Source organism: Podarcis filfolensis, assembly GCF_964270895.1.
Source record: "Podarcis filfolensis genome assembly, chromosome: 2".
NCBI lineage: Eukaryota > Metazoa > Chordata > Lepidosauria > Squamata > Lacertidae > Podarcis > Podarcis filfolensis.
Window position 1 is genome coordinate 93,235,835 of NC_139605.1, and position 24,310 is coordinate 93,260,144.

Consider the following 24,310-nt stretch of genomic DNA (forward strand, 5'->3'; position numbering starts at 1 on the left):
GGAAAAGGAAAGGTATGCTATATAGTTATGAAAGTTAATAATTGCAAGGAGCAAGTTGTCATCTATGTTTGGATACCATTTTGAATCAAGATGGTGGAATCAGCCTTTCAAAACTGCACTGATAATAACCAAATCTTGCATTTTGCAGAGCAAGGAACGGGATTTTTCTGTCTGTATTTATATACAATTAGATGTAATTTTCAATAATGATGGCAGACTAAACCTTTCAAAACTGAAATGATTTCTTAGATTCTTAGGATTCCCAAGCAACACCTGATATGTGACTGCTAATGTAAAATAAAATAAATCCTGAAATACCATCCCTGGAATTTCTTGCCTGCATATAACCGAGGAAAGGAATCCAGAGCAGTCTGACAAGAGATTTGTGTTCATGCATTTAGTTCACAATAAATATCTCCATTGATGTATGTATTTGTACCTACAATTTTAACTATAGTCAGTCATGAGCAGAGTAAAACTGATTTCACGAAATGCCTAAAATAATTATTTATTGCTTCAAATCATTGCCTAAGTTTGGAAGTAGTGTGCTCTGTGGGACTGGAAGACTGGATGAGCAGCACAAAGCATGAACACGTGTGACTTTCGCAGCTGAGAGCTGCCCCATTTAAAAGGTCTCATCAACCTTACTGCATGGAACTGCATTAGAAGATATTGACATTCAACTCAGAAGATTCCAGGAGATTAAATGAGGAAAAGCACTGATGGAATTTGAGGCATGTGAACACATGGAGAGCTGAGTCTCAAACTGGCACTACTCAACTGGTAAATCCAATGAAAGGTACAGAGGGTTTCTTTGGAGGCTGTATTGCCTTCACTGCATAATTCCAAATATCTACAACTGGCAAGCTCTTATTTTACATAAGCCCCAAGACACTGAATCACAAATGGAATCTATTTTCAATCTCAGGGCTTGTTGTTTTTTAGGCAACACAATAAGATGGCCAATTAAAAAACAAACCCTAGCTTCTTTGGACAGGCCATTCTATTCATATTGTTGCACGTCACCCCAATCTCTGAGCAGTGTGAGATTCCTGTTCCAGGCACTTACCCAGGGTTTGTGTTTCCTTTTGGAAATGAGGCACAGCGGAGACTGTGGTGTCTTTAGGATACATGGTTTATTTATACATACAGTGGTACCTTGGGATGCAAACGGGATCCGTTCCGGAGCCCCATTCGCATCCTGAATGGAACGTAAGATGCGACGGCGTGTCTGTGCGGGTCATGTTTTGTTGCTTCCGCGCATGCGCGTGGCATCATTTTGAGCATCTGTGCATGCGTGAGTGGCAAAAGCCGGAAGTAACGCACTCCGTTACTTCCGGGTTGTTGCGGAGTGCAACCCGAAAGCGCTCAACTTGAACCCAAGGTATGATTGTATATACAACCTGAGTCTATGATGGAGGGATTCACAGCATTAACACCTTCAAAGTGTATAGTTTCTCCCATAGCCACAGCAGTGATCTGGCATGACTCTTTCACTGCAAACACAACTCTAAACTCTTGCTTTGTTCATCTAACAAACTGTGAGCTGGGGGAGGTGGGGAGGGGCCCCACCCGTTTACCATCTCACACAGAGCCCCTTTCCTTTGCTTCCCTTTATGGCCCATCACTCAGGCTATCACATCAACACAGGAAGCTGTTGCTGTTCTTTAGTCATTTAGTTGTGTCCGACTCTTCGTGACCCCATGGACCAGAGCACGCCAGGCACTCCTGTCTTCCACTGCCTCCCGCAGTTTGGTCAAACTCATGCTAGCCTGACATAAATTTTAACACTTGCAGGATCCAAGGGTTAGAAGGATCTTACATACAGCCTACTTCCTCTCACCAACAAACTCACACAAATACATTTGTTTATGAGAAATTAATTCCTTAGTTCCTGCCATCAACGACAATTTTGATATGATGTAGAATAAGAGTTAGGCCTGGCAAATGACTGGAGGAATTAGCAGAAGCAAATAACATTTCTCACAGAACTTGTGAATGAAGGCAATGGGATTGCAATGTTTATTTAAAACATTTATACCTCATCTTTCAGTTTGCCAGGATAGCTTCTAACAGCACAAGACATAGTATTAGGGCATCTACTTTTAAAACACACAAAATAGAATGCCACTAGGGGATTTACAACCACATTAAATGCTTGATGCAACATTTCAGTCACCCGTGAATCTATTTAGCTCTATCTCTGTTTTAGCCCAACACAAAGAGTAGGCTTCTCATTTGTTTGTATATATAATAGTTTTGACAACTACAGCTTCTGACAGCTCTGCAGCAATATGACGGGATGTATCTGTCAACTTCTGTGTTCTACAAGAACTACGTATATGTAACACAGCAACCACCATATTGCGTATGTCACTATGCTCCATACATTGGTAACTGCATGACTGGACTACTGTAATGCACTGCATGTGGGGCTAGTCTTGTGTTTGGTTCAGAAGCTGCAGCTAGTGCCAAGTTCAGCTGCTAGGGTGCTTAATGGAACACCCACTTTTACACATATTAGTGGTGTTGAAAGATCAGCAATGGCTGCCTATTAGTTATCAAGACAAGAAATGAACAAAGTACAAAACGAGCTGCTTGCCCCCTTGGCATTACATGTCATAGTATCAGTTGGAAGGGTCATCTGGTCCACCCACCGCAATGTCATGCAACACAGCCCTATCTCCAGTTAGTTTTTGACATTTTGTGCTTTCCTCTGTGTATGTGTGCGCGCGTGTTGTGTGTATACTAAAGCACGTATGCAAACGAAACAGAAAAGTAAGGAAAGGTTTTAAAAAAAAATTGCTTGGGATTTCCATGTCAAATGCGGTAAAGATTTGGCTTTTCTGTGCGGTTGTGCATTAGATGAAGGACATACACGACATTTTGCTGCCTGAAGCAAAAGAGAACCCGTCCCCCACTCCTCATTCCAAGCACAAAAAATGACTTGACTATGAACAGATATTACTTCAGCACTGTCCTTCAGGACACCTGAAAGCATGGGGGGCAAGGGAGAGAGGGGCAAGCGCACTACCCTCCAAGGAGCTTGCACCCTCTCCCCATTGCTGGACACCTGTTATTAATCTAGTTATTTTTTCTTCAGAGATCTTAACATGTGGGACAAAACTCACTCACCTAAAATGTACTGTGCCCCTTCTGTCCCCTCACCCAATGGTTGTCCTATGGTAGGACCTACATGATTCCTTCAGGATTATACAGGATAAAGCAACACTACAGTACTGTTTTTCAAATACTGCATGGAACCAACCAGTTATAGACCTGCTTCCAGCTGGTTGTGGAAAAGCAGTGCATCGGTAGTTCTAAAGGGCTCTAGTGTGGAAGGACCAAGTAGCTTACTAATTTCAGGGCACCTCTGAGCATATACAAAGTGAACTTCACTAAATAATCATAGCTGAATAATTACAGTTAAAAAGCAAAATTTCTAACTCGAATAATCTGATCTCTAAATAATTTTCAGTGCAGACACTTGTTTTAGAAATCACGGACTCATACCCACCAACATTTCTCCAATGGAAATAGGGACATCCCATTCCCTAATGATAATTTTACCATTTATACCTCGCACATCTTACTGTGTTGCCCCAGCCACTCTGGGCAGTTTCCAATATATATATAAAAAATAATAAAACATTAAACATTTTAAAAAAACTTCCCTATACAGGACTGCCTTCAGACGGCTCGGGGGTTGGATAACTCCAACATTTCTCCAATGAAAATAGGGACATCCTAAGGAAAAGTAGGACTTTCTGGGATCAAATCTGAAACCGGGACGGCTTCTCTAAATCTAAACGCCCCTGGAAAATAGGGACACTTGGAGGGTCTGCGAATACTGCACTTGAAAGAAGCATCTATATGATCACACCTCGTCGTTTAATCTGTTCCCCCAAGACTACGATTCCCAGGGGACTGCGCGGCCTCAAGTTGTACGTATAGCTTGCCATCGGAAACGCCCAGATGGGCCGCAGCAGCCATTACCTGCTGAGAAATTACGCCGAAAACCAAGCCGTGGTATAGCTCCCTCACGGCTTCCGTTAAAGCATCGACTGATGCAACCGCAAACAAAGGTTGCTCCAATAGGCAGCTGTTGACCCGCCTCCTCAGCATTTGATTGAACAGGATGCCTGCGACGCCCCACCCCCTTCCCTCGGATTGGACGAGGTGTTATCGCTCTGTTCCCTTTGCCACGCGACGCCGCGTCTGCTCTTTTTTTCCTCCCACCCGAGGGGCCACGTGGGCGCTATCAGGTTTGTGCTCTGGGGAGCAGGTTGATCCCAAGCAGAGGCAGGGGATGCGAGTAACGCGGAACGGATCAAACCGAGACTTGGAGCGGGTGGAAGGAGGGGAAAGGGGCTTGGCGAGACAAAGGGGGGAAAGTGGGAAGCGAAGTGGAGCCGAAGGAAGGAAAGAATTGGGTGAACTGAGTTGTGGCGGCGAGTGAAGGGCGAGTGATATAGAAGAGAAATCGCCTGGCATTTTTGTATTCTGATATACGTGAGCCCCACCTGGTCTGGCCAGTACCCTAAATCAGCGCAGGCTCTAAAGACAGTCGGGTCGCTGGCAGGGAAACTTCTAATTTGTCGCGTTCTTATTCACTCCCAAGAATCCATTAGGTCACCTCCAGGCAACTGACACCATGAGTGTGGGATTCATCGGCGCGGGCCAGCTTGCCTTCTCCCTGGCTAGGGGTTTCACCGCAGCAGGTAGGCAGGCCCCAGTGCTTCCTGAAACAAGATGTAACATGAAATAAACAGTCAAAACTGCTGTCTGCATGGGATTCTTGGTGTCAAAGTTCCTTATTTATATAACTTTATAGTTGTGATTTTAAAAAATGGAAATGATGTTAAATCCCCATTATGCATATTTCTTCTCCTGTCAGATGGCACAACCCTTATCTAGAGCGAGGTGTTGTGTTCAAGAGAAGTGTCTGGCCTGGGTGTGGGGGTGTGCTTTTATTTATTATTTGCTTTGTTTATTAACTCTGTAACACCCGTCATCCAGTGATCACAAGGTGGTTTACAATATAAAAACACAAAATAATAGTATAGTAACTAACCACAACAACAATAACAACCCCCCTTCCACAGTTTAAAGGGCCATGGATTTTTTAATTAAACAAAGTCCTGGGAGAAGAGGAATATTTTTGCTTCACACCTAAACGTATGTAACGAAGGTACCAGGTGAGTCTCCCTGGGGAGAGCAGTCAACAAGCAGGGAGCCACCACAGAAAAGACCCACTCTCGTGTTGCTGGAGCTCTCATGAAGGAGGCACCCGAAGGAGGGCCTCAGGTGATGATTGCAGGGTTCTGGGTCAGTTCATATAGGGAGAGGTGGTGCTTGAGGTATTGCAGTCCTGAGCTGTTTAAGGCTTTATAGGCCAAAACAAGCACATTGAACTGGGCCTGAAAACTAATTGGCAGCCAGTGCAGTCGGGCCAGCGTTGGCATTATGTGCTCAGACCTTCTTGTTTTTGTTAGTATATTGCAAAAGTCGGGGTACACACCCAACTTGAATCTTATGCTTCATTTTTGGAATGGTAAGCTAATTAATGAAATTCTGCCCATAATGGTGTTCCTGATAAATATCAGCCTCTCTGGAATAACCTGTTCTGCACTAAAGGATGTGCATTGTTTAAAAAATGCTAGCTGCTTAGAAACAAGAGTAGGTGGTGTGTACTGTCAGTTTCCCTTGAATTTATTCCTTTCATTTTAAATGTCCAGGTTGCAGCAACCATGGCCTGCAATCAAAACCTACAATGGGGATTCTTAAAGGCCTCCAAAGGATTAATATGAGAAGAAAAATTCTGTCTCCTTTTGCCAAGTGTCATTAGGAATGAAGTAATAAGACTGATTACAAAAAAAGGCCAACTATGCAAAAGTAGGCTTGGTTCGTCTCACAGATCTGGGAAGCATAAAGGTCTTAGGGGTGGTGATTCTAGGTGCAAATTATCTAGGCATTTGCCTGTTGGTATGCCACCTTCTAGAAATATATGTATCCATTCTTTAGGTGGGGGGCATATAAGACCCCATAACTAACGGTTGCATAACGTGAAGGGTAATGCTGTTCATGCTAACAGTCTTAATGGAAGGGATATGCTGAAGAGGGAGAAAATGCTCAATAGCTGTTGGCAGAAGACTGTGTTAAAGCTAAAATTGATCATTCTTCTTTCTAGGAGTTTTGGCTGCTCACAAGATAACAGCAAGTTCACCAGACACTGATCTCCCTACTGTATCAGGGTTGAGGGTAAGTGTCAGGAACTAAAAAATCTAATATTTCTTAACCCCACACCCTGTCCTCTCTGCATGTGGCCACCCTAGCTTTAAAATCAATACCAGCACTTTAAGCTGCTATGCCCATGCATTTAATAGTATTGGTGTGATTTGTTCTGATTGTTGCACAGCAACCAAAATTCTGCCGGATACATTTTTTGCTGACTGCAGATTCTGAACTCTTCACATAGAGAACATTGCAGCTCTTGGTCTTGATGTAATTAGGCATAAGTAACCGAGGCCATGTCTATTTATCCAGGCATGGCTGCAGTAGGTGAACCAGATGAAGCTGATAAAATGTACTGGACACTAATGTTGCCTGAGTATTTAAGGATAAAGCAAAGTCCAGGAGCATCTCCCAATTGTGTACCTGATCTTCTATGGGGAATGCAACCCCATCTAGGAGAGTCTATTTAGGACACTTCATCCATATTGGCAGAAAAACCCAAGCAGTAGTGCAGTTTCGTCACTGCCTCCCACATTCACTGCCTGTTTGATATGTAAAGGACAAAGTCCTGTGACCTTGATGGTGACTGGCAGAATGTGTGTTTAGTTCATCCCATTTCTGAAATTTTCAGTAAACTAGATCCTGCCTAATTCTAGGCTGACCCCGCATGTCTAAATCCTATTGTTATTCTTGTTACGCTTCACCTGTTCCAACTCCTATATTCCAGAAAATGGGTGTGAATTTCACTCTAAGCAACAAAGAGACGGTTAAAAACAGTGACGTCCTGTTTCTGGCAGTGAAACCTCCCATAATTCCATTCATCCTGGATGAGATTGGCTCAGATATAGAGGATCGGCACATTGTGGTCTCATGCGCTGCTGGGGTCACGATCAGCTCTATTGAAAAGGTAAGAGACTCACAGCCCTTCCTTTCTAGCAAGTCTTTTCCGGTGAGGCTGAGTGTAGGAACAAGGTAGCCTCTGGACTCTTTTCTGAAGACCAGACTAGAAACTGATGGTGACAATCCTGTGACTTGCTCCAGTCAACTAGAAGGCAGGGGTGAGGATCAACCTGTGCTTTACTTTCTTACAGCCCCTCTGCCAGAGCACTTTCCTGCTAGCCAGAGCCACTCCTTAGTAGGGAGCTTAGCTGAATTATTATTTAGTCATGATTTAAAAAGCAAAGTTTAACTCTCCTTTATTGAAGAATTCCGGGGTGGTGTATTGAAATGTGAATAAACCTATTCCATACGTCATAGGTGTTATCAAACTAAGTTGTGCTCAGAGTAGACCCACTGAAATTAATGAACGTAAGTTTAAAAGTCCATATCAGTGGATCTACTCTGAGCAGTGCCAGTGTGTGGGGGGGGGTAGGGGAAGGGGACCATTTGGTCTGGGACCTCAAGCTGAAAGGTGGCTTTAAATTTAGACACCTGCTAATTTTTTTGGCGTCCTTTAAGTTTTGCAACTTGTTTTTATGTTCATTGGATCAAATTATGACACAATTTCTCAGTTTAGAATTACAAATTTAAGCAAATGGGAGATGTGATTTGGTAAAAGACATGCAGCTTTTTTGTTAACTGATACAGATTTTGTCATATGCTTAGCATCAGCACTGAGATTGCATGAAAGCGAGATTTTTTTAAATCTTTCACTCTTCTTTTTTTCTTTTGCTGCCTTATTTTGTTATCACGTGTCATCATTTTTCCTGTGGCTGCGTTTATTATGGCTGAGGGGCTTCAAAAGCTGCAAGTGTTCCAGGCCTCCCCAGGCTTCTTAGCGAGCCTGACTGTGTATGACTATCATTGCTTGTATCCCCATATGAATACAATAATAAAAACCACCAATGAATATAAAGCAAACCACAGAATAAAAAAAACAGACTAAAACACCCCCATTGTACTATTGGCTGCAGAGACTTCTTTCCCGGACAAACTCAGTTGCAGAGCACTTTGTTGCCACATCAGAGACACATTCTTCATTTTTCACAGGATGGTGTTAGTGGTGTATAGCCTCTAGATGTGATCTAGAACCCTGAAAATGGTTATCTCTGCCCTCTGCTAGAAGAGCTTATTTTGAATGCAAGCTGTATGTTAAATATGCTCACTTGTCTCTCCTATTTCTCTTTATCTCAAGAAACTTTCTGCCTTCTGCCCCACCCCGAAAGTGATCAGGTGCATGACCAACACACCTGTGATTGTAAGAGAAGGAGCTACTGTCTACGCTACGGGGACCCATGCTGACGTAGAGGATGGAAAGCTCTTGGAACAACTGATGGCTAGTGTGGGCTTCTGCACTGAGGTGGAAGAAGACTTGATAGATGCTGTCACTGGACTCAGTGGCAGTGGACCTGCTTATGTAAGCACCATCTCTTCCCTGTATGAAGCAAAAAGAACTTAGTAGGCAAGGGGGAATTTTAAGTGCAGAAACGATGCTTGTGGTATCCTTACATTTTCACAGAAGGCAGATCAGCCTGCAGTACATTTTTTTATTAGGTACGCGGGTGGCGCTGTGGTTTACACCACAGAGCCTCTTGGGCTTGCCAATCATAAGGTTGGCAGTTTTAATCCGCTTGATGGGGTGAGCTCCCATTGCTCTGTCCCAGCTCCTGCCAAGGTAGCAGTTTGAAAGCATACAAGCGCGAGTAGATAAATAGGTACTACTGTGGTGGGAAGGTAAATGTTTCCATGTGCTCAGGCTTCCGTCATTATGTCCCGTTGTGCCAGAAGCAGCCACATGAACCGGAAAAACTGTCTGCAGACGAATGCCGGCTCCCTTGGCCTGAAAGTGGAGATGAGTGCCACACCCCATAGTCGATTTTGACTGGACTTAACTGTCCAGGGGTCCTTTACCTTTGCCTTTTTTTGATTAGGCATTTATAGCAGCATGTTGAACCTCTAGAACATTGTCTGAGCTATGGACTTTTCAGTTGCTTAATGGATTTGAAGATAAACCAAGACCAAGAATCAGTTAACATTTGGGAGTGCCTGGTGGATAAATAGTCTCAATAGTCATAGGCACAGTTTGGATGGGAGCTGCCTCCAAAATAAACTTGTTTATGCAGAGGTAACTTTCAGGAATATGAGGTCTGCCTTCCTTAGAGTGTCTATCCTGGCTTCTTCCTTTTTTCTGGCAGAGGAAAGATGACACTTAAGAAACAATCTGTGTTTGTGGGTGGACAAACTTTTGGCCACTTTGGGGGCCACACTATGATGGTAGGTGGGTGGTCATGGACCAGATCAGATGCTCCCACACACTCATTCTCACACATATGCTCAGTTTATATGAGGAGGATGTCCCTCCCTGTGGCTTCCTCCTCGTAGAATTTGTACTCCCTCTGCCAATCTTCCTATCAGCTGCTGGGGGAGCACAGTTGTTGTATTAGGGCAGCATAGGGTAGGATATCCCTGCACACCTTTCTTCCCAAGCAAATCACATTCCACAGCCAATCAGGCAGTGGGGAATTTGGCAGTGGAGGGGCAGCTTGGGCACCCAAGGCAGCACTCCAGGCCTCTGAGGGTTGCATGCAGCCTGTGGATTGTCTACCTGTAAGCTAGATGGTAAAGTCTGTCTCTTCGCCCTGTCCCCCTTGGTTGCATTTCATATCTTTATTTTCTTGTGATAACTTCTGTCCTCCTAGGCATTCACAGCCCTGGATGCCCTGGCAGATGGAGGTGTGAAGATGGGCCTTCCTCGCAGGCTAGCCGTCCGGCTGGGAGCTCAGGCTTTGCTGGTCAGTATTTCACCTTGTTTGCTGCTTCTTCAAGCTATGTCCACCCTGCCTTTTCAATATTTGGTCGGAAACATCTCCCAGCGCTTCTATTCCATTTATCTCAAAAGGCAGTATTTATGAAAGCACCCTGCACCATGTCGCTTTCTTCTATTCTTGTTGCAATTGCAAGAAGGAAACAAAGGCACTCTGGGAAAGGCCCAGCTGATGTCTGTGATGGTGTTGGCTTCAGTCCTGTGCAATGCAGGTCAGGCTTTTTTGCAATCTTTTCAGAATTTTCCAGTTTTGAAGCAGGTGTTGCAATTCTTCTGGTTTGTATACTTCTGAATAGTTTTTGAAATCGCCTTGAGTATTTCCATAGAGAGGCTCTGTGTGTGTGTGTGTGTGTGTGTGTGTGTGTGTGTGTGTAGCTGCCACTTCTGATGAGCTTTTCGACTCATCTTCTTAATGCTGCAGGGAGCTGCCAAGATGCTGTTGGATTCAGAGCAGCACCCCGGACAGCTGAAGGACAATGTTTGCTCACCTGGGGGTGCTACCATCTACGCCCTGCACTTCTTGGAGAGTGGTGGCTTCCGTTCACTCCTCATCAATGCTGTGGAGGCATCCTGCATCAGGACAAGGTACATGCCGGCATGGAGTCTTAAGAGCTGCCCTGCCTTAGCTGAGCCTCCTGAGCAGCTCACAAGCTTTTCCCTCTTGCCCCAACAGGGAACTACAATGCTTGGCTGACCAGGAGAAGGTCTCCCCGGCCGCTGTTAAGAAGACCTTAATGGATAAAGTGAAACTAGAGTCTTCCTCTGCCAACAAGGTCAGCTTATTCAGCAAAAAGAATCCTGGCAGCAAGAAGCAATGAGGAGGCCTGGGCCTTGCCTAGCCAACACTTTCCTTTCCCTTTCAGGGGAATCAGTAGCTTAAGCCATTTTTTTGTGGTGGGGCCTAGCCTGGTTTCGCGGCTGCAGGAGAACGGGGTTTTAGCATCCAGATGTGAATAATTAAAGGGTAGCAGGGACCAGCATTTCTGGGGGCTGAGCAGGAGGCAGACTGTCACCAGCACCACTTTCCATTGGGTGGGTGACTGTGTGTACTTCTGACCTTGAGGGATTTTGCTCCTGTAGTTGTGATTACGGTGTTTTGTTATTTACATCCTCCTCCCTTCCTCCGGGGCACACCCTTTTTGTTAATCTTTTCATCAACTTCGTGAACAGTGCTATTTTTCTAGAAAAAGAGGTTCACCATGAACACCTCCCTCATTCTTTTAAAATGGCAATGATGCCTACCTGAGAGGTGCCGGAACTGAGTTCCAGAGAGTTTTGGCTGAAAAAAAGCCCTGCTTGTGAGGTACATTGCCCTCAGAGACAATGGCTGGCCCAAGGTAACCTGGGGAGCACCATGTCTAAGCAGAGATTTTAACCTGGTGTCTCCCAGTCTCTTTGGCTGTCTTCTGTGGCTGTATCAGGCTGGTAGACATTCACTGGTATGGGCACACTTCTTATTTAATAGGCCAGGGACTTGACCCCAGGCAGGCCCTTCAAGTCCTGGCAGTTGTTGTATATCCCATTTTCATGAAATAGTGGCTGCTGTACAGTCTGCAAGGCACTCTGGGCTTCGGGCTATAGCAGCCTTGTTTTTTTTTACTCCTCACTGCAAACTGGATTGCCACTGTTCCCCACACACTGTTTGTCTCACTTTGTATAGAGGACCCCAAATTTCCTTGGCAGCTCCACCTGGACAGCCCCTACCATGCTGCCCACAATAGTAGTAAAATAAAATCTCTCACAATTTTTCTGTTTCTGCCTCCTTCCAACTTCTCCTATTCTTGCTAGGACTTTTGCATTGGCTACATATATGCCGTTCTCCTGTTACCAGCAGAAGTAGATGTCCATATAGATTAAAAGTCTGGTGTAGCTCAGCTACTAGAGAAACTTAGGAAACTGCCTTATGCCAGGCCAGACTCCTTGCCCATCTACCTCTGTATTATTTCCAACATTGACTGACAGCAACTCTCCAGGGCAGAGGAAGGGCTTTTACATTGTCCGCTACCCAGCCCTTTTTAACTGGACATGCCAGGGAGTTCACCATGCTCCCCCTGGCTGTTGGGAGTTGTAATCCTGCAACATCTAGAGGTCCACAGGTTCTCCATCCCTGCTCTAGCTCTGTGAGTATGGTTTAGTAATGACAAGCTAGAATCAAACCGTGGTTTCCAGATGTGTCAGAACTGGCCTGCTGTTTCAACTACATTTGCTTGCTTTTTATCTTCCTTCAAAGGTGCTGTTTTCATATATAGAGAAGAGGTTTTAAAAATGTGTTTGGGGTTGTTGGTGGTCTTGGGTTTTTTGGTTTTTTTTTGTTTTTTGTTTTTTGCTAATGACACTTGCTCTAGAAACAAACACTTAACCTCTGGAAAGCTTTATGTAGAATACCTCATGATCCTTTCAAAATATGCTGGTTGTTATTTGTAACTTGTTTACTTCAAGGTGCTCAGGAGCTAACTCCTCAGACATTCTCTATTCCTCCTCCCCAGCTCCAACAGAAAGCCTTTGTCCTTCAAGGCTCTGCCCCTCTAGCCTCTTCATATGGTAATGATTGGAATAACGAACCTGGCGGGTGGGTGAAAGAAATACAGTGGACCAGGGTCACGCTTGGATAGATGATAAGACAGACACCTGAGGATACAGTATTATTTCCTAGATACTTGCTGGGTTTCCTGGTTCTTGCTTATTGGAAGGTGTGGAGATGGGGAGCATTATGTTCAGTCTCTCTAGGGGCGTATTCCACTCCCCACCCCCATTTTCCTCTGGAGAATAAACTCTGTGCTTCTCAGCCTGAGACTTGGTGTGTGGACTGTGTGTTTATTACCTGTGTTCCTTGCTCAGAGAGGCCAGAACATGATAACTTCTCTCAAGGACGGTGTGTGTGTGTGTGTGAGAGAGAGAGAGAGAGAGAGAGAGAGAATGATTTATTTGTGAAAGTGGGGAGGCATGGATGTTCCACTTAAAATGAAAAAATGGTCAGCCTGCCAAGACCACACATAACGCAGAGCAATACTTCTGTCAACTTCTGATAATTTGAATGGGCAATAGATGCAGCAAGATTAGTACGCTTAATTATCTCTTTTAATGTGTGTGGATATAGATATGCTGTATGCATACTTTTTCATTTCACCTGATGAAGATCTCTGTGTAATTGGTAACTTTTAAAAATACTCCCAATAGAGACTGCCTCCTCACTTACTGTATATTTTTTAAAGACACAAGTCTTTGGGGAAGTCTGAAGGCCTAACAAGGGACAGGATCCTGAATAATACTTCTGAGTAGATCCATTCAAATAATGAACTACAGTTACTTCAGTCCGTTGATTAGCCTGCAACTGCTTTCTGATGGTGGAAGTTGTTTTCTTAAAAGTGGAGGAATTATAATCAGTATTGCTTTTCAGTGGAACTGCTTGAAAAACATTTATTCTTAACCAACTCTCTCTGCCTGCTGCTGATATTGCTGCTCCTGCGTACATCTGGCCCAGGGTTCCATAACTTCACCAGGAGAACTGTGATCCTGCAGAACTGTTGCAACCATACACAGAAAAAACATAAGAGATACATTTCTGTGTGCATAATTACTGTTTGTGCACACAGTTATTGGTGCCAGAATCCCAAAAAACTGCTGATCTTAAGCAGGAGATGCTGAACTTTTCCCTGTCTGGGTTTAAACATGCTATACAAGATGTTCCACCAGAGGGAGGGCTTACATAATTTTGAAGGTCCAGTACCTTATTGATAAATTGCTGTAATGCTGCGATTCTAAACACACTTAACTATGGCTCACTTCTGAGTGAGCATGCTAAAGATTGTGCAACATAAGCCTCAGTCCAGTCCCTGAAGATATTGCAGGGTTTGTGGGTTTGTTTGTTTTCTTGCCAGGGTATGGTTTGGGAAGAGTTGTGTGCTCCTAAATCTGTCATTTTTCTAAATAATTGAAAGTAACCTTTTTTTACATTCCTTCTGCCATGGATGGAGCCTCTGCTCCTGCAGTCGCTTATTTTTCTTATTCTTATTTGGAGTCATCAGTGCTTGTTTTTCTAAAAAAATATTTTGCTGTACTCTTACTTTCCTACTCATATTGAAATACTGCCCCTCAATGAGGCCAAATCTAGATTCACAAAATGTTTAGGGGTATGTGTACCCCTGCATCCCGCCAGAAAAAAGCACTGGGAGTCATTATGCATAAATGACATTTTTTTCCCTTTGAATAATCAGTACTGGCAATACAAATAGAGGAATATGGTTGCTTAGGTTTGAACATACCATGCATCTGATTTGTGTTTTTTTCCCCTGCCTGAAGCCATAGCTAATATAATTTTCACCAGACCTTTAATGTTTATATTTACATCTTGCTTTACTTTTATGATTTTCATTTTGAAACCTGTGGGGCTTGCACCATCCTTGCACCACAAGTGTCAGATTACTGTGCAACATGACCGGAATTCAAACATGGTTTAATGATGTCAACAAGCACAGCAGACCTAGAAGCTTACAAAGAAGCTTCTTGCATAAAAGTTTGGAAAAAAATAGCACAGAATGAGTTCTCTTCAGCCTTTCAGTTGGAGTAATGTATAATGCATGTGCGAGTAAGTGAGTGAATGATGGGGAGAGGATGAAAATCAGGGTATGCTTTAGAGCAGGTTTGCATACCTGATGTACAAAAGAATTTATGGTGCGCATGTGTGTAGACAGAGCAGAGTGTATTGTATATCTAATTTATGTAAGAAGAGGAGCGAGTTTTGGTGGAGAGGTATATATGCAAAATGGCAGGGATAGAGAACCTGTGGACCGTCTGGTGTTGGGCTACACCTTCCCATCATCCCTTCTCACTGTGCAGGTTGGGCGAGTTGGAGTCCAACAACATCTAGAGGGCCATAGAATAATAAAATTGTAGAGCTGGAAGGGTCCCCAAGGGTCATCTAGTGCAACCTACGGCTATGCAGGAATCTCAGCATGTATATATTGAACATTTCCTATACCTGCCTATGGGGTGGGTCATTGTACAAGAGGAGATGCTATATCTGACACCTTTATCCTTTGGGGGGCCTGTTATCCATTTTCCCTCTCATTTTGCTCATGGATAAGCTAACACTTCTACATCTGGGTAGGCAACCATTTTCTGTGATGGAGTCTTTAAAGAGGTAAATAGAAGCAGCTTACTTTCCTCAGTTGTCAGTGTTACTGAAGTGTGTCCTGTCAGAACTCCCAAGGTTCTGGATTGCTGTTTCGTTTTTTAAAATGCCACACAGTTCAGTGAAAGCACTTGGCAAGGTCTGTTCTGTACATAAAGGAAGCCACATTTTTAAAGGCCTTCTAAGCACCTTCCCCATGCCTGTCGCATCTGCCCAACCCAATTTTAACTGATGTTCAACTTTTCCTGCTGCAACTTTGCTATCTCCTCGGTCTTGGTGTGCGATACGTTTTATGGATGGTCCTTGGATTGCTTGTCTGTGGGAAATGGCTGCTCATTAGCAGTTCAACAAACAGATCACCAAACAGTTGTACAATCAGGTGAAACACGAGGTAAAAGTTACAACAGGAAAAGAAGAGAGGATAAGATTTGAGACCCAAGTTTTTCTGCTCTATACCCTAATAAGGGAAAGGGGGAAGTTGGTTTTATTTGAGCTTGTTCAAAGTTTCCCATTTATAATAATTGGTGTCTGATCTGCAGGGGAGGAATGGTCAGCGGTGTTTAGGTACCCTGACACCACATCTGTAAAGGGGTGTGATGAATGTGTATAATAGAGTGATACCCCAACTTGTGAGTGCCTGGCCCTGGAAGGCAAACCTCTTAAGAGAGCCATTCTTCTTAACCTCCTTATGATACGGTGTATTCCTGAAGTTTGTATACCCAAGAGGACGTCCAGCTGCCACAAAGGAGAGAGAAATGGCCTTGTAGATTTTGCTCACTGCACTGAAGCTCCTGTCGCGGTTATGGCCTCCATTTCTGTGGCATGAGGCCTAGAGTGGGTAGTATTTGCACTAGGCCCACAGTGTGCGATCGCAGTCTGAATCCAGCCTTGAAAGTGAATGACCCAAGCATGAAGAATATCCCAAGCACCTACCTTTGTGATGAGGAAAGCCTCTGTTTGCTGCGGGACAAATACGGTACCATATTCGTCATGTACATTGGGCCACCTTGTCCCTTCTTCATAATGCCTAGCAGCTGCTGAGCAAAGGGCAGTAGTTCTTCCAGTTCAAGGGCAAAGTCCTCTTTTCCACCCAACTGTGGGTATGGCTGGAGGAGGAGCTACCCCACAAGGAATGCTGATCCGTACACATTGCCTTGAGGAGCAGTTTGTGCCCTGAAGCTGCAGATTTGCTGAGCGGCTCTTTTCTCTGAAGGCTACTGGTTGCATCCTCAGTAATTGCAAGGGCTGAATATAGTTGGTCTCTCCATTTCACAGGACGTTGCTGTTGCGAGGGGCTTGCTCCCAAAGAAGAGTACTTTGAGGCAAGACATGGTTCTCCAAGATTCTTTCTGTGCTATTTTTCTATAAAAAAAGGTTTCACCATGATCGCCTCCCTTGTTCTCTTACAATGGCAATGGCGCCCACCTGACAGGTGCCAGAACTGAATTCCGGAAAGTTCTGGCTGAAAAAAAAGCCCTGTTCTTTCTCCACCTGCACACATGGAGCTGTTTCCCTAACCCATATGGTCCTTTTACAGTGGTACCTCGGGTTAATAACTTAATTTATTCTGGAGGTCTGTTCTTAACCTGAAACTGTTCTTAACCTGAAGCACCACTTTAGCTAATGGGGCCTCCTGCTGCTGCCGCACCACCAGAGCACAATTTCTGTTCTCAACCTGAAGCAAAGTTCTTAACCCGAGGTAATATTTCTGGGTTAGTGGAGTCTGTAATCTGAAGCATATGTAACCTGAAGTGTATGTAACCCGAGGTACCACTGTATAGTCCTTGTAAATGGTGTGGGGAACCTCAGGCCCAGGGACCCAGTGCACTCAGTCGGGCCTATCTAGCCTTCAAATGCCTGCTGTGGCCACACGCCACACTGACTCTTGCTTCACACCCTGAGTTTTTGCCAGGCTGGAATGTATCCTCTTGTCTGGGTGAAGGATAGGTGGCATAGATGTCCACTTTCCCTTTTTAAGCGGAATTCCCTTATTCTGAATAGGATTCCTCACAAGAAAAGGGAAAAGTTGACAGCTGGAGAAAGTAGCCCACTATACAAAGTTGAAATGTGCATACGTCCTTCCAACCATATTTGCCTCTGGATACGCCCAGCACTGGCATGTGGTCCTCAGAAGATTTAGAAGATAATGTGGCTCTCAGGCTGAAAAAGGTTCCCTGACTCGTTTGTGTATGTCATAATAAGCTTTGTAGGGGTAGAAACTTTGTTCATCTGGAATAGAAAGATTGCTAGAATGATGATGGATCAATCTAGAATTCTGTGGGTACTTTTCCACTTTGGCATTAGCTCTCATGCCTGCCTGTGGCATTAGCTTTCATGTCTGCTTGCAGCTATTAAACCATTTATGTATGGCTTCTCAGTTACTTCCACAAACACTCCATACGCTTGCTGGAACTTAGGTCAAGGTGACATGGCATGACACCCTATTCCATATTTACTTCTGAATGAGCACAAGTGGAATAGTTCTGGGAGGTGGGGAGAGGACTGTCACATACTTTCTTATGTCTGAATGGGGGCTGCTGATTTTGGACTATTGATATACATTGTTGCTGATGGGTGATTATAATGGTCCATTGCAGAAACAACTAATGAATACCTGACAGCATGAGCACACTAGGGTTGTCCTAGGAATGTTTAATGGCTTAAGCATCTGTGGTTTTTAAAATCAGTTTATTACATTTTTAAATAATTTGCTTATAAACCTAACTGTACAGGTGTCTATATTATAACAATTCAATTCAATACATGTATGTAATACAACAAATTATTATACAGTATAGGTGTGTTTTGAGATACTGGAGGAAGCATAACATAACTTACAATGTGGTTTAAAAAGGCGGGGGGGACGACGACCATCTTTTCCTTTCTCATTCCCTATTGTAAAGTACAGTGGTACCTTGGGTTAAGAACTTAATTCATTCCGGAGGTCCATTCTTAACCTGAAACTGTTCTCAACCTGAAGCAACACTTTAGCTAATTGGGCCTCCTGCTGCTGCATGCCGCCGGAGCACAATTTCTGTTCTCATCCTGAAGCAAAGTTCTTAACCCGAGGTGCTATTTCTGGGTTAGCGGAGTCTGTAACCTGAAGCGTCTATAACCCGAGATACCACTGTACACCAGAACCAGCAATGACTAAAATAATAATAATTTGTGAGTGCTGTGTGCCCTTTACCATTTGCCCCATCGATTAAGCAGCAATGGCTGCAATCCTTAGCACACTTTCAGGGCTGAACTAAATGGGATGAGAAATGTTGTGGCTCTTCCTGCCCTTCTGATATAATGACAACATTGTGAATGGAAAGAAGTTCCCATGCGCTAGCCTCTCTGAACAAGGAATGCATGTAATAAACACACAATCCACACACCAAATCTCAGGTTGAGAAGCACAGGATTTATTTTCCAGAGGACAGGAAGAAAATCTGCCTAGAGAGACTGAGCATATGCTTCCCATCTCAACGCATCTGAACAAGTAGGAACTAGGAAACACAGCAAGTGTGTAGGAAAGAATATTGTGTCCTTGGGTGTCTTATCACAATCCAAGAAATATGAGCATGCAATAAGGGGAATGGTTTTGAGAAGGCAATCTGTTGCCCCACCTGCTGAGAGAAAGATACTGGGACTTTCCTTCACAGGTAGAGAGTAAAGGGTAAAGGGGGTTCTTATCCTTTCCCCTTCCTGCTTAACTCTCAGTGCCTGAAGGGTGTTTGGTTACTTAACAAACAAACAAACAAACAAACAAAAAACAGTCAAAGGAAAAAGAAACACAGCCACATGTGTGATGTAGCCTTCAGCCATAAGATTATTTTGCCAAAGCATAGGCTCAGACTGTGCACATTTTGTTGAATTTTTAAAAAACACATTAAATTTAAATGACATTTTAAAAGTTTTAAATAATTTGTTTTTATTATTTTCATGAATAAATATAACCAGAACAATTTCTATTCAGTGTACGTTAGAAGTGTGACATGTCAGAATGCAGTTTGTTGTTTACTATTACATCTGTGGATTCTGTATGTTTAACAAGCACAAATACCAGTTTTACTCAGGTATAGGTGTACAGTGGTACCTCGGGTTACATATGCTTCAGGTTACAGACTCCGCCAACCCAGAAATAGCACCTCAGGTTAAGAACTTTGCTTCAGGATGAGAACAGAAATTGTGCTCCGGTGCGGCGGCAGCGGGAGGCCCCATTAGCTAAAGTGGTGCTTCAGGTTAAGAACAGTTTCAGGTTAAGTACGGACCTCTGGAACGAATTAAGTACTTAACCTGAGGCACCACTGTATCTCTCCCCAAAAGATGATTGTTACTTTGGTGGTTGTAAACTTTGCACCCCTTTATCTACATTATGAGTTTTCAAAAGGGTTTTAAAACAAATAATCTATTTAAACGTTCACCCAACAATCTTGTTCTTCCTAGGCCCTATACCCTTGGCCTAGAAAGAAGGAATGTGTGAAAAGTGAAAGGAAAGAGAAATAAAAAGGCAGAAGAGAATGACTTAGCTAACATAATGGATTATATACCCAGAACTATCACTAGATAGAACCTGCATCAGCAGTAAGGCTGATTCATAATTTCAAAGATTGAATTGCCAGTACCAAATTACATTTCAAAGAATTACAGAGCAACCGACAACCTAGACTGGAATTTCTTGAGTGCTTAATTTCACTTAAAGGCACTCCATTTCCACTCTTTATTTGTAATAATATCTTCAAACCCAAGTGTCTGGAGCAACAATTCAGCATCCAGAATGCGGAGACCCTGCACACAAATGGCTTTTCTTTTTGGCGCTAGCTGTTAGAGTAATGTCTGATATGGGTCAGAGCTTCTTTTGTACCATCTACCCTTCAATCCTCCTCTTCCTGCTCCTCCTTTAATCTGGCCATCGGATCTCATCAGGCTTTTCAGTACCACCATCATTTAACACATCTCCTGCTCCTCACAGGATTACAGACTCAGCACATTTAGGCAGACAACTTTATTGCTAAAACTCTGTGGGTGGGAAAAGGGAAGTGTCAGCAAGCTGCTGCATTGTGTCAAGCATTGTGTAAGGTGGTCTTTTCTTAAAGAATCAGGTTCAGCTTCCTCTCACTTTTGCATGAGATCTTGTATCAATAGAGTGTGCGTGTGAAAGAAAAAGGGGGGTGCCTTGTCTCCTGTTGGAACTCCGGAGGGGAAAACGGATCTGGCTCAGGCTTTTCTCCATTGCTACAGTAGTTTATGCAGTGCCTCATCTCTGGGCTTGGAGCATGCCGCAGCATTCCTGTCCCAGGCACCTAAGCAAGAAACAGCTGTGAGCGCTGCTTCCCTACATCAGCACTTTCAGTCCAGACCTCGCTGCTCCCTGCAATTTCCGCAGTTTTGAGAAAGTGTAGACACAGCAAAGACTGAACAGAAGCGTGGGGAGGGGGAGCATTCCTAAGGGAGGGGGGGACAGCATTGCAGAGTGGACATTAGAAACATGGGCTGAGATTTGGGGCTGGCTGCGCAGGAAGGTGAAGAGAGGAAAGGAAGAAATGTGCTCAGTGTTCATCCTCCCCAGCTCCATCTTTCTCTCTCATGCAGTATGTAAAACAGTGCAATTAGATAACAATTACCAATTCAATTCCTACAGCAGGTGCCAATTGACACCTGCATCAGACAGTGGGTTTCTAGTGTTTCCAAACAGAAGCCAAAAGCCAGCGGAGCTTTTATTTCTGGAGCACACTTGCCCTGCTGCTTTTCCCGCATGTAGATAAACGGTGCATGCTGCTCAATGAGAAGACCGGTCCTAATCCAGCTCAGGCAATTCTGGAGAAATGATGTGTTTGCCAGGAGTCCTGCCCGTGGCTGAGCATGTATCACTGGGTCTCTGTGTATTTTGGGATATGAGGGCTTGTCTTCAGTCAGCTAGCTTCTGGGCAAGTGAACCAAAATGCCTTATGACAGTTCAGGCAAGCACCTGCAGGCTGAAAGGCCCCTGCTGCACAATCATCTTCTGGCTCTGAGCAAACTTTATATATCAGCAGTAAATCTGGAGCTGGAGGGGTCTTTTAACAGGGGTTAGTTGCAGAGCAGCTGGGTGGATGATCTCTTCACTCATGAGGCAAGCGCTGCTGGGCAAAATACAATGATGGGCAGAATTGGTTTGGAAAACTTTCCAGTAAGCAAGTCTCCCTGGCTTGAGAAAATCAATTGCAAAAGTGCTGGCTCAGGCACACTCCTTGTGGTAAAGTTGCGGAACAGGTACAGTACCAACTACGAGCAAGAGAATAAGAAATGCCAGTCATCCTACAAGGTGTCTAGAAGGGCATTCTAATCCTTACAGATCTGGATGGGTCAGCCACAGAATAGCTGCTTTGGAAACTTAAATACTAAAGAACCCTTTGGCAAAAAGAATCCCCCACTGGACAGCTTTTCAAACAGCAACTCTGTCTCCTCACTTTTTTATCCCTATGCCAGCCAGTCTGCACATCACCAATTTATATATGGAGCAGTGACCAGTATACTTTTTTTAGAAGCAAGGCTTAATGAGAGCCAAGGCTGAGACCCACAGTCTACCTGGCTCTATCCTGGAACATGCAGAATATTGGAGAGCAGTGCCTCTAAAAATATGCCAAATTGCTCCCCCTCACTCCTGAATAATCACAGCATCTTAAGGGCAGGGAGTAATACTTTCATGTATCTCTTTCTGAATAAATTAACAAAGGTTCATAGAATGGTTATACCAAATCTATCTAGGCGAGGGGGATGTCAGTGTTTTCTTCAGTTAAAAATATATTTCTGTGCTGAAGATGCATTTTAAAAAAACATCAATTCAGTGTGCCTGCCTGATGCAGCCTTCCCTCAGAATCTGACCATCTCCATGCCAGTAAGGGAAATGGAAGGCAAAAATATGTTGCTAATATCAGCTGGAGGACTTGACATTGGTCAATGCAACACCTTTTATAAAAGGTATCCAGAGAGGAGCTGAGAAAGTACAGTTTGGTTAACATAACATCTATTCTTGGAAAACTAGTGGAAAGCATTATTAAAGAATGTCCAAGGATGAAGAACAAGCCTCAATGAAACAGAACCAATATGGCTTCTGTAAAGGTAAGCCCTTTCACTAAACCTTTAGAGGGGTTTTTTTGAGAGTCAGCAACCATAAAATAGGGGTAATTCAGTTGACATGTGGAAAGTCCCACAGCAAAGACTCCTGAATAAGCTTAGCAGTCATGGAATAAGAGGACGGGTCATTTTATGGATCAGTGCTTAAGGAACAGGAAGCTGAGAGTAGAATAAAAGGGCAGTTCTCCCAGTGGAGGAATATGGGAAATGAGTCTCCCGGGATGTGGTATGGGACCCTTGCTTTATAGCTTGTTCATAAACAACCAGAAGTTAGAGGTGAGAGCACTGAGTTTGCCAGGTTTGCTGATGATAGCAGACTGTTCTGGGTGGTTAAAATAAAAGGATTTTCAATGAGTTAAAAAGGGATCGTTCCAAATAGAGAAGACTGGGCATTAAAATGCCAAATGCAGTTCAATGTAAGCAAGTATAAATGATGCACATTGGCTTCATGGAAGTGCTGCTGGGGTCTGAACTGATGGTGACTGACAAAAGAGTAAGACCTTGGGGTTGTGGTGAATAGCTCAAAATGTTAACCCAGTGTGTAGCAGCTGTGAAAAAGGCAAGTTCCGTCTTGAGGATAATAAGGAAAGGGGTTGAAATCCAACAACATAATAATTATATTACAGTGGTACCTCGGGTTAAGAACTTAATTCATTCTGGAGGTCCATTCTTAACCTGAAACTGTTCTTAACCTGAAGCACCACTTTAGCTAATGGGACCTCCTGCTGCCGCCGCTCGATTTCTGTTCTCATCCTGAAGCAAAGTTCTTAACCCGAGGTACTATTTCTGGGTTAGCGGAGTCTGTAACCTGAAGCGTCTGTAACCTGAAATGTCTGTAACCCAAGGTACCGCTGTATACTAATCTTTCATGTGGCCGCACTTGGAATGTTGCGTACAGTTCTGGTTGCCTCACCTCAAGGGATATTGTAGAACTGGAACAGTTCAGGAAAGGGCAACCAAAATGATCAACCATCTTGAGCAACCCTCCTATAAGGGAAGGCTACCACAAATTGAGCTTTATGGTTGAGAAAACAAGACATCATAGATATGTGCAAACCCCATGTCTGCTGTGGAGAAAGTGGACAGTGAGAAGTTTGTCTTCCACATTCAACTATAACTTGGGGCCATCCATTGAAGCTGAATGTTGGAAGATGCAGGACTGACAAAAGCACAAAGTGCATTTAAGTTGCTTCCACAAGATTCTAGTGGTGCCACCGACAGTGGATGACTTTAAAAAAGGTTTAGGCAAATTCATTGAGAATAGGGCTGCCAATGGCCACTAAGAATGGTGGCCACATTCTAGCTCTACGGTTGGAGGCAGAATACCTCTGAATACCAGTTGCTGTGAATCACAAATGAGGAGACTGTTATTGCGCTAGGGTCTTGCTCGTGGGCCCTCTAGAGGCATCCAGTTGACCACTATATGAGGACAGGATGCTAGACTGGATGGGTCATTTGTCTGCTCCATCAGAGCTCCTCTTACATTAGGATCCGTGGTTAGCAAACTTTTAATCTGTGAACCAGGGCTAGGGTGTGCTCTCTGCCACACAAAGGCATGCATGCCTACACGACATGCACATGGTGCCCTGGGTTTCCCACACAGCTCTTCTGCTGCCCCCTCTCAAGAGTTTCTTCTCCAAGGAGGCAACAGAAGAAGGAAGGCATAAACGGGGGGCTCCCTGAGTTCCCGGTCCTTCACCCACCCCGCGGAAATCGCTCGTCTGTGAAAGCCCTTCCTGAAGCTGGATCTCGTCTAGCGGGCTGTTTATTAGACTCCAAGCCTCGGCCTTGATTTCATTCCTTTTGTTCAAATCCCAGAAGCCCAACGGGGCTCCCTCGGATTTGTCCCCAAATGGCTCAAGCAGCGGGGGCCTACCCACAAGACGGTGCCCCCCTCCCAACCCACTCCCTGTAGGAGCTCAGGCGCGATCCGCGCTTAAGGTGCTCAGCCTTGGCTCTGTCCTCGCCCGCCAGGCGAGCCACTTGTTTCCCCACCGGCTCCGCAGCCCCACTCCTGCCTTCCGGCTCCTCTTTATTTCCGCCTTCCACCTATTTCCACCCCCCCGCCCCCCGCTTAA

At 44.2% G+C, this 24,310-nt stretch overlaps 1 protein-coding gene and 1 long non-coding RNA gene across 2 annotated transcripts; one reads left to right on the top strand and one right to left on the bottom strand.

Annotated features, from left to right (window-relative positions):
* Positions 1-4,232: 4,232 nt before the first annotated feature.
* PYCR1 (pyrroline-5-carboxylate reductase 1) lies at positions 4,233-12,790 on the top strand. Its single transcript, XM_083599086.1, has 8 exons — positions 4,233-4,265; positions 4,622-4,721; positions 6,191-6,261; positions 6,962-7,141; positions 8,369-8,590; positions 9,873-9,965; positions 10,419-10,582; positions 10,671-12,790. Exons 2-8 carry the CDS (start codon positions 4,655-4,657, stop codon positions 10,813-10,815), a joined length of 942 nt encoding a protein of 313 aa, XP_083455212.1. The 5' UTR covers positions 4,233-4,265; positions 4,622-4,654; the 3' UTR covers positions 10,816-12,790.
* LOC310755811 lies at positions 4,637-24,309 on the bottom strand. Its single transcript, XR_014544560.1, has 3 exons — positions 23,716-24,309; positions 16,062-21,380; positions 4,637-4,742 (listed from the first exon to the last, which is right to left on the bottom strand). It is a non-coding gene; the product is annotated as an uncharacterized lncRNA (long non-coding RNA).
* Position 24,310: the final 1 nt, after the last annotated feature.